Source organism: Orussus abietinus, unplaced genomic scaffold, assembly GCF_000612105.2.
Source record: "Orussus abietinus isolate OABI.00-Male unplaced genomic scaffold, Oabi_2.0 scaffold1, whole genome shotgun sequence".
Lineage (NCBI taxonomy): Eukaryota > Metazoa > Arthropoda > Insecta > Hymenoptera > Orussidae > Orussus > Orussus abietinus.
Window position 1 is genome coordinate 544,916 of NW_019396017.1, and position 11,223 is coordinate 556,138.

The 11,223-nt window shown below is 47.4% G+C and overlaps 1 protein-coding gene across 1 annotated transcript in view; it reads left to right on the forward strand.

Moving 5' to 3' along the window:
* Positions 1–9,765: 9,765 nt before the first annotated feature.
* LOC105697864 (metabotropic glutamate receptor 7) overlaps positions 9,766–11,223 on the forward strand; it is a 63,298-nt gene continuing 61,840 nt past the window's right edge. Inside the window, exons 1-2 of the mRNA XM_023434734.1 lie at positions 9,766–9,918; positions 10,714–10,929. Coding sequence (XP_023290502.1) covers positions 9,766–9,918; positions 10,714–10,929 — 369 coding nt within the window. The remainder of the gene's footprint in view (positions 9,919–10,713; positions 10,930–11,223) is intronic.

Below are 11,223 nucleotides of genomic sequence, written 5' to 3' on the forward strand. Positions count from 1 at the left end.
ATTATTATTACCGTATTATTTTAAATGGCATCTAGTTATAAACATAACTATTGGATCATTGGATGCCTTGGGCTCTGATTTGGCGAAGGTGGCGATTTCGTATGGACAATGTTGAGTACTCCGATGAGGTGCGAATGAATTAAATATAATTGCGACAGTTATGTATCTCGATGAATTGTCTTTGGAAATTAATCGAATATTGATGGAATCGATTGCGAGGGGTGAAACTAGATTTTGCGGTTCTTTTGGCGATAGTCGGAGGTTCGTTATTGAAAGAAGTTGAGAAACTCTGGGGGGACGTGACCACGTGTCACGTTTTCGAGGCCGGCGGCGATTCAGCCAATCGAACGCTGTCCCGGAGTCACGTGGTAGCGCCACCCCCCACTCTGTCTTCAAATACTGACTTCACTCGGCACGTGCTAACCTAAGAACTCTCAGTCGCGGAACACACGTGGCGAGGGAAAGAGGCGAAGCTGCGCTCGCCGCTTCCGTTGCGATCTTTCATCCCTGAATCGAGACGAATTCTCGGAATAGTTTCCATTTCAATGGACGGCTAATTACGAACCTAACCTACAATAACTAGAACCTGTCGATGACTACGTAACAGCGCATCTGACGCTTTTTGATTCGCGTAACCTCGAAAAATGGTGCGTCATGAAAGAAAAAAAATATAAAATAAAATAATAGGATATATTTAGAGAATAGAGATTGGTGGGAACTGCTTTCGGAGGCTCGATGGGTTTCCAACACTATTTGTCCTTGTCTTTCGGATGAGATTACACGTTATCTAGAATCCCGCAGGAGGATCTCTCGATCGCTAATCCAGGGAGGAGGAATCTTCCCACATGAGGGATTACCTCATGGAGCGTTCCTTCCTTCTCCATTAAATTTGGGGTCGCGTTGCTTGGTTTTAATGTTAATAATTTAGGGACATTCGCTGGACCTCGGAGGATTTCTTGATGGAAGAAGGGGAGCTTGTTGTTCAGGTTGGGCTGGTCAGGATTTATTTTACACGGTTCTCTCCTGAATCAAGCGAGATTCAGCGGTCGGGGGGTGTCGCCCGACTTTCTGCACGGAGGCCGGGGGAGGAGAAACCGAGATTGCGGAAGTTAAGAAAAGGTTATGCTCGGGAAACAGAGACAAGTTGTCCGCCGCTGTGCCTTGGCACTTTTCTGGGGTCGAGGCTTTCCACGAGATATATCTCGGGATTAGAGATTATAACGAGAAACCGTAAATTTCGACGACCCACCCCTTTTTATGCACGGACCCAAGGAAACGCACCTCGGCCCCTCTGCAGAGATTTTTACGCGATTTTATTTATTTTCTTCCTTCCACAACGTTGATTTGTCAAAATCACAAGCCGAATTAGGTGTGTTGATTCGTTTCAAATTTGACCACGGGAATATGGAGACCCTAATGTAGGTCCGAAAACTCATAAAATTTCATTTTTCGCCAAAAATGTATTTATTTATCACGGACCAGAACCCACATGGCGTGATCCGGGCATGTTTTCGATATTTTACGCTCTTGGAGGCTTATAATCGAAAATTAAGAGTTTCAGGACCTAGCTCGAACAATTTAGAATACCGCAGAAATGGAATATTACGGATCAAATGGGAAAGTATGGAAAATACTTTCACCAACGAATGGAAAAGAATGCTGCCTTGTCCCGTGGCTAGCACGTGTTTTTAGAGAAAATATTTAGTTGCAGCTAAACGTCACAGATGGCGACGTTGGTCCTATACAGTCGTTAGAATATTGAATTCACGGGATTTCGACGGTTTTACATCGATCTCTTTATCATTACCTTATTGAAATGACATACAGAACGCTTCAGTTCTTATAATTATCAATGTGGACTATGAAAGACTTCAACATAAATATAAATGTTGGAAACGTGACGCGCCAGCTTATGTTCCCACTTGAGTATTGAAAATGCCGTTACCACCAAAAAGGGGATAGATAAATTTTAATCTATCAACCTCGATTAAATTTCTCAGCGCCTTTCGTACCATCTTAATTGCGAGATCGGAGTCTGATCGAGAGCGCCGATTTCCGCGCCGCTGCGCCGAGATCCAGATTGGAGGGACTTGCATCGGAATGCATCCATCGGAGAAGGAGAATGCAAACATTTGCTTGGCTCCTAAACCACCGGCGTTAATTCAGTGCACTTTGCGCCGATCCGCTGGTGACTACCAATGAGGGTGAAATCGGAGTTCGATGACTGTTCCCAGGCATGGCGGCGTGTCCATGATATCGTTCCTTCGATTAGAGAAATCTTTCGACTAGGCGGTATTTACGGGGCCAGATAAAAGATCACGGTGTGTGAAAATTGCCCCAATTTCTCATTTCGCCCTTTTGTCGCGAAGCCGTCCGATAGCCAATAAAGAAAAAGCCTCACGAGACCGGACGAGGAACAGTCATCGTTTAAACCGCAACCGGTAATTGGTCGAGTAAAAGAGTCTCAAAGCGCCTGCCTAATAATAACCCTTCTCATTCCCCCTTCCCCTCCCTGTCCTTTCAGTCCCTCCCTTCCTTCTCCTCCCCCCGGCGGGATTCTCTTTCCCTCTTTGTCGGCGCTCCGCGTTTTATGGTTTCATAGACTCATTCATCTCGGAAAAACTGCGGGTTAATGAATCAGCGGGGAGAGGGGCGATACAAGAAAACAGAAGACGGCAGGTGACGGCAATGGGACGAAGGAGGGAAAAGAGCCGAGTCGGAGGATGCATCGCACGCGGGGAGGTTTTCCTTTTGTGGGATGAGCTTAACGAATGGCGCGGATTTATTTGGACCTTTTTTTACACCCCAACAATTGCTCCTTGTTGTCTACCCCTCGACCGAATGACGTAAGGAGGACTCCGTCGTGTTCTCTTTTTTTATCGGGCTCGTTATCCTAACCACACCCCGTTAAGACTCTCTTAACCCTCGACGGTGGTCACGGGATTATCCCCTTGCACTTGATTTTTCAGGCTTCCTTCTCGATTTGCTTCGCCACGTCCTCGACACCTCGGAGACTGTTAATTAAGAGAGGGACATTATTTACGAAGCGAGCTTTTATACCCCAAATTTTGTTAGTGATTAATACCTTCTTGTCATTTTTCTTTATTGTATTAAGGGATATTTTCTCGTCATCCTCGGGGTGTAAATCCCGGATACGAGTCATATGCGCACGTGGACGGTAAACAGGAGGAAGGTGTTATGCAAATCATTTAGGGAGCTTCCCTGGCGATGCGGTTTCCGCAAAAGTTTCCTACTTTAAAACCGTGATGGCTCCCTCCCTCCGGGTTAAAAGCCACCTATCGCGTTAGTTTCCGAACTCCGGGCCAAGGGAAGTTCATTAATTTTCGCTGCATGCGCCTTCCCCCTATCACCCACCTGGTTCCTTCCAGTCGGCGACGACTCGAGTAAATCATTTCGATTCTTGAATCCTCTCCAACGTCTACCACCCCGCCCGGAGCTCGGCGGAAATTTACAAGCGAGAAAACTCCCCCGCGGAATGCGGACGAGCAGAAATTGTCTTGCCGCACGCCAAAGGGAACTCGTCGCGAGTATATTTGTCCAACTACTCGCGAGGAACAGCTTTTCCCACCTGCCATAAGTCATCGGGGTTATTTTCCTTACCCTCGACCTGTTTTTGCATCTTCTCGGATATTCGGAAAACCCTAGAAATTCATCTCTCTACCTTCGGAAATAGCGAGACACCCTGATACGTTGGTAAACTTTTACTTGGACGGAAGTTTCCTAGATAGGGGGAGGGCTTAATTAAAAAAATTAGAATTTCAAATGCCGATTCTTCGCAATATCGAGGGCCGAATCGTCGGGCTCGGCAAGGGCGAAACAACCGGGCCATCGATTTATTGAGGCGCGAGGGACGACTTCGTTAAAGGGGAAAACGTAGAGAAAAGGGAAGGGCGAGGGTGGGAAAAAAATGCGATCGGACGGGGAGAGAGATGGTTCGAGCTCGGCGGAACTTCTACACGGGGCGACTCTTCTCTTCCCTCTGTTGTATTGTTTCCCGCGTTTGTAAACTGCTTCGAACGGTGTTCGGGACTTGTTGGATCGCGCCGTTTTATTTCGCTCCCCGTGGCGTTCGCGCGCCAAAGGTACGCGACGTCCGATCAGGACTGAATAAAACACGGGACTGGTGAAAATAAATTTTCTTTCCGATGTGGCTCTATCCAGAGAGGATCGAAAATGCACAGTCAAAGGCCCGGGGACCTTGGGATAATGGAAGGCGTGATTAAAATTCGACGTCCCGAATATAGGGGCCGAATAATCGGGAACGTAACGCAGCCACTCCCCTCGACGGCATTTTTACATATTTCATCGAAATTTAACGACTCGCCTGGGAAGTGGAATTTTTCATGCCTTTATCCCTCGAGAACGGTCGATTTCAGCGATTCCCTGTGATCAGGGATGCTTCTGCACGAGGAGCACCTTGCCGAGGGAATTTCATTTCGCAGGGTTCCTTTTTGGGGATTTTTATTTCCGGGACGCGGTCTTCTCTTCTCCCTCCTGGAAGTCCTCGGCAAGGAGACGGGGAAGTCTCCCTCGAAACGGTCCAATTAATAATAATGCGAGCGGAGGTAACTTTATTCCTTCCGTCTTACTATCCGGAAGCTTCGGGAGCTCATCCAATTAAGATCGAATTAGCAATTAAGTTCCTATTCCGTTCCTTCGATTGTCTCTTCTACACCCTTGTTCGGGGACACCCGCGCTGTCCGGGCCGACACGTTCGCCAATCGGATTTGATTAAATCGACCTACTTCGGAATATGGACCGCAAACCATACGCGGATGCTTCTTTGTCATCACGGATGCTTCTTTGTCATCGCGGCTCATCCTTCGCGTCCTCCTCCGCGTCCTCGTAATCCAATGTTTAAACCAGACTGTCTGAAATTAGCCTCGCGATTGTCGGTGAAATTTAAAAATCGCAATTATACGACCGGACCTGCTAAGAGCAGGGGTGGCCCAGGACACGGTTTCCAGGACATCCTCAAAGGCGGCTCTTACGCTGATGTCGCGGCTCGTGAAAAGCGCCCGTGTCTCCTACAATTAACGCGCCGTCCGCCCACCCCGTATTTCCTTCTATGACCTCTTTTCCGGTTTTGTGCCGGCTAAGTACGCGTTACGTCTTTGACATACTCGTTTGTGCATAGGTTATGCGCCTCTCCAAGAGTCGCCTCCGCGTTTCATTGCCGTTCTTTGTCCAGGATGTTGTGACCTGAGATGAGCAAAATCGATCTCGGTCTCGATTTTGCATACTTAAGTCTTCCAGATCTTGATCTTGCTCAAGCAAGTACTTGTCTTGCATGGTCCAGCCTCGGTCTTGGTCTTACTCTGAGGAAAAAGAATTCATTGAGCCAAAGAAATATTTCTTTTATCAGCATCAAAGAAATCTGTGGTTAAATCCAAGAATAATTATTTCACTCAATTATATATTGTCATACTTCCGAATAAGTGTTTATTTGAGTTAAATAATTATTCTTTAAATTTACAGAATATACTTATTTGGTTCAATAACACTTTTTTTTTCTCCGTCTACAAGTTTTGAATTTCTCTTTTTTTCTCTTGCACGTTTGGCACTTTTCACTTTCCGCATTTTCTTCACCTTTTGCAAAAACCAAGACCGATTTTGATCTCCACTAGCAGTGCCAAGAAATAGGACCGACCTACAGGATGAGATCTCGATTTCAGGAAATAGATCATCCGCATCTTTCCTTACCTCGAAAGTGCATAAGGTATCAGGTGCCCCCCTCGCCGTGGAAATGCGCGCCGACTTGGATGCACTTTTCCCCCGAAATAAACTGGGCCATAAATTCTCCCGCCCCTCCAGTTTCCGATGCATTTCCGGCATACCCCGTCCATCCTTCTGTTATCCTTCGACAGAGTATAAGGAACGGAAGCGCATTTCTGGGTTTGCCGCCGACTTCCATTAAACCGCCGTGAGGTTATCAGGAAAGATTTAATTATTCGGGATGACTCGTCGGGTCTACTTGCAGCGAGTGCTCGGCCAGTTCTCGAGGAAACAACTTTTGGCGATATCACGCTGCGGAAACGTGCCCCGAGGATTGATTATAATCAAATGCTTCAACCCCGTCAGGAGAGAAATGAGGTTTGGACGCGTTTATAGCGCGGATTACCGAAGAGCGGACTAAATTCGAAAACTCCCCCGTAATAAGGATAAAATTGAAAAACTCGGAAAGGGAAAAGACTGCACGCTGAATTTTTTCAAAAGGCCTCGTCTCACTTTTTTCGGGCTTACCGATAATCGACTCTCTAACGAGAGACGACCTCTTCAGGGCGGCGGCTTTAATGCACGTCCAACACCGACGAAATTAGATCAACAGATCCTTCACGGTTAATTAGACTGTTTAATAGAGAGGCGCAATTTAGCGGAGAGGATCGCGATGAAATAAAACCCCGATGAAAATAACGGCGAGACCTCGCGGTGCAATAATTACGGCTCGTCGTTACTGGCCAATCAGCGCTTATAGGGTCTTCTTGGCTAGCTCGATCTAAGGCTAGTAGATAAATTTAGCACGCTCAAAGTAATTAACAAAATGGCCATTAACGTCGTTACAGCCCCCGTTGGTAAAGCGATGGAATTGGGGATCTCGAGGGCGGTTACTCGTTACTCCTCTGCGTGCTCATTTTAATTGTAATCAATTTCAAGGAAATTGGAAAAATGTACGCGACACGGAAATCGAGGAGGCCATCGGGCATGAAGCGAGGCGAAAGACTGTTCATAAAGTTATACGAGCCATGAACTACTATAAACTTGCAAAAGAATTTTCAATTATGCCAGCGGTCTCCGACATAATGGCCGCGCATGCCGCCGGTCTTACGACACTTTTAATACCAGGTTGTATATTAATTTTTTCCATTATAACAGAAATCCCAGGGCGCGTAAAACGGCTCGATCTAAACTTCGCTGGGTTTAAGGGCTTTATTTTCATTCGAAATCGAACCTTGAGAAGCCCTCGAGATAGCGAAACCCCGTAGAAGACGTCGGAGGAAAGAAGCGAGAGGCGAGGTGAAGAATCGGGAGAGGTTAAGGAGGACTGTTCGTCAGGATATACGAGACAGGGATTGCCAACCGAGACGAACGAGAACCCGATATCCGCGAGGTTGGCAGGTCCGAAAGGTGATAACGACGGTTCGCGGTTTTCCATTATCACGGGCTGCGATAAAGAATCGGAACGACCGAAGACTAGATTAAAGATTCTCTTTCGGCGCGGTCTAGTAAAGGAGGCAAGGCCTGTCCTCTGAAATTCTCTAGGGCAGCATGTTCAGGAATCGCCTAGGGAATTCGCTAGTTCCAAGGCTCTTCCTTTTCGATCTGATTTTCTTCTTTTTCTCTTTTTTTTTCCTCCATCGAGACGAGCAGAGACGAGGGAGGGACCCGCGTACATCACTCCGCGGATTCCCCTAGAAAAAGGGGGATCCTGGTGGGCTTTGCGGGGAACTTCGATGTTTCTCCGCGTTACTTCCGCAGGGGGAGCGATCGGACATTTCCTGGGAGTTTCGGAGTTATTATCGAACATCTTTCGCGGGAAAGAATCCAAAAGAATCCTCGTTGAAGTCGATTTACCCGATCCTTCCGCGCGCTTTCCTCCCCTGTGTACCTAACTTCTATTTCGACATATTTTTTTTTCCCAGACACCGCATGGCACTTAGTCACTGTCGGATATTAAATCCTCTCGTAAACTCTCGAAAACTCTTCTCGTGCATGCGAAATGGGACACCTTAGAAACCGCTGACGGAATTCGTGGAAGTTCCGGATCCGCGGAACTGGCGGGGATTTTCTGGGCTTCGCGCGGTTGGTTCTCAAAACAGTGACTTCCACGACGATTGGATTCGGCGGTTTCAATTCGCCCCTAGGGTCTGGGGAAATTAAATAGAGAAGTAAACCCCGTGCCGGCCGTAAAGTAAAATTGTTATCGTTGCTCGTAAAGGCAGTGGGAACGTCGCTCGTACGTTCTTTATTATGTATATTGGGCAATAAAGTCGAATCCTTCAGCTCGCAGGACTGGGACGTTGTTACTCGATTTCACCAGAATCGTAAACCCATTCATAGCTCGCGATTTGGTCGATAATCATAACGTTGCAAATTCGGCTCCAAACTCGCGCCTCTTGGTGAGATCTGCGATTTCCCACATCGGGTGCAAGCGGACGCCTAGGGGAAAATGACCGATAGGAAAATTTACACTTACTCTAGCCGGAACGTTGTTACTCGATTTTATCCGATATCCGTAAACCCATCTGCAGCTCGCGATTTGCTCGCTAATCATAACTTCGCGAATTCGGCTCCAAATTTGCGTCTCAGTGATATTTGCGATTTTTTATCTCGGGTGCAAGGGAACGTCTGGGGGGAAATTACCGATAGGAAAATTTACACTTACACTGGCCGGGACGCTGTTACTCGATTTTATCCGAATCGTAAACCCATCTGCAGCTCGCGATTTGCTCGCTAATCGTAACTTCGCGAATTCGGCTCCAACTTTGCGTCTCAGTGCTATTTGCGATTTTTTATCTCGGGTGCAAGCGGACGCCTAGGGGAAAATGACCGATAGGAAAATTTACACTTACACTGGCCGGGACGTTGTTACTCGATTTTACCCGAATCATAAACCCATCCGCAACTCGCGATTTGGTCGCTAATCATAACATCGCGAATTCGGCTCCAAATTTGCGTCTCTTAGTGATATTTTTGATTTTTTATCTCGGATGTAAGGGAACATCTGGGGGGAAATCATCGATGGGAAAAATTACACTTACAATGGACACGGCCCCGAAATTCGGTGGTCGAGAGTGCTCGGCAGAAAAGCCGCTTTTTCGCGGTGACATTCATAGCGAGTTCTCGTGATTATTGCTCGCTGCGTTGATTATTCTCGAAATGGAAATGGGGCTGAAATGGGAGCTTAATCGAGCGGGCCTGGACAGGAGCCGCGAGTTCACGCGAATTCGCGAAAACTGCTAAATCCGACAGCTAACGAGCCACAAAAGTTTTCCGCGAGAGCGCAAATACTGGACGGGGTGGTTTATTCCCTCGGAAATGGAGATTATGGGTCCCCGTAAAGGCCCTCCAATGGGGACTTTTTATTATTCAATTAATTTCAGACGTTGGCTGTCCTGGAAGTGCGTCTTCCAGGTCGAAAGTTTATTTAAAGCTGGCTAATAATTAAATGTCTCCTCGAGTAGGTGTCCGAAGTCTGAACTTGCTTACCGCGGAACAATCGCGCCCCTGAAGTTGTCCCGACCTGCTTCAGTGGGGAACTTTTCCCTGGAAGCGGAAACTTCGACGAGATGCCTCTAAAAGACATCAAAAGATCTCGAATCAATTAGAGGACTCCTCGAACGGAAATTAGTTGGAAACTTTGCCCGCGGAATAATAAAGACGAGCACTACAAGCGTTGGGTGTTGAAGGGGCACCGTGAATGAAGAGGCTGAAAGAGCGACTCCGTGACAAACTTGTATGAAAATTATTTTTAAAAAATTCAAGCGAGCGTGAATACGTCGTAGGAAACTTCAGGGTGGATCAGGGAGGGTGGAGGACCCGAGGGTTCCCAGGATTAATGGCTGCTGGGAGAAAAGTTTCTCTTTTCAAGATACATTTATATCCGGGATGAGAAATATTTCTGACGATTATCATCCCGATAACGAGAGACTTTTTCTTCCCGGTGACTAATTTCCCTCTTAAATTTGATTTGTAGTGGGGTCTCGGTGATCAGCCATCGGAAGTCCTCTCCGTCCGATGGCCAAGATGAGCCTGCAGGAGGTCCTTTCGGTATTGCTGTTGCTGGGATGGTGCGAGAGCTACGAGAGCTACTTGTGGCGCGAAAACGACGAGAACACCAAGCTCATCCGCATAGCCGGCGACATCATCTTCGGGGGCATCTTCCCGATGCACGAACAGGTACAATCGATGCTCTCCTTAAAAACATCGCAATACGATTTATGGCCACATTTTTCGAATACAGAAAATTATCCATTTCAATTTAACCCCTAAATCCTGGATTCATGTGATTCTTCATCTCACCGGCAGAAATTTCAATCTTATTCGGTTCACTAAGGACCTCGAAGTTCACGTTTCTCGTTGGATCCTCAAAATCTGTTTAAAATCTTCACGTGCGTCCATAAGGCTTACACGAGGTAAAAATTCGTCAGGTTGCCTTCGACGTTCCTCCAGGTTCGCAAGAAACGTCGGAAACTTTTCCCGGCAGCATCGGCTCCAATTCGAAATCGAAATTCCATCGAGGCCCGAAGTTTCGGTCGGCGAAACTTCGCCGCTGATTTTCGCCGAAGGCATTTAGCATTCCGACGAGGCTGGAACTTCTTAAAATTCAATTCGTCCTTTAACGACGTCACTAACGCATCGACCTCTGGACCGCAGGGGGTTAACAGTTTCGAAGAGCCAATAAATTAGGCTCGACTAGTTCGTTTGTATTCCGAAACTTCAACGTTGGGCGAATCGGGTCTTGCGTCCGGGAGTTGGCTGTCATTAGGATTCCACGAGCAAGTTGGGCAAATTCAATTTCACTTAACAACCGAGCGCGCACGGGGGGCGTTCAGATATTAATAATCCGTGCGGTAATAACGATTCGGTATAAAGGCGGGATCGTTAATCGCGTAGCCGGGGCTTCGAGTTCCGGGGAACGGGCGATGGAGATACAAACGAATTTCCGGAAGTTTGAGCTTTCGTTATTTGCAGGTTGCAGGAACGGCGAACCAGTCACCCTGTGGGGCCGTCAAAGAGGAAAAAGGGATCCAACGTTTGGAGGCCATGTTGTACGCCCTGGACGAGATCAACGAGGACATCGAACTCCTGCCCAACACGACCCTGGGGGCCTTGATCCTCGACTCCTGCAGCAGCGAGACTTACGCCCTGGACCAGAGCATGGAGTTCGTCAGGTCTTACATGAACCAGGTGAGTCCATGAAGAAATCTTCTTCATCTGGTGGTTTTAGGAGCTCAGGTCGACCTCAAAGCCCCATCGTCGCCGGCAGCAGCCGCATTCAAGGCTGACGGGGCGATAATGCAAAATCGATCGGACTCTCATTATTTATTCCCCGACGTCGCCGGGAGTTTTGGTACGCGTATCTTCACCGACGACGTCTCTCCAGACTGCTCGGTTTTCATACTTCCCCGCCATTCCTGCCCTGAGAAAAAACGTTCACTGACTGAAAGAAATATCCATTGCTACAAGGAAATCAGTGCGACG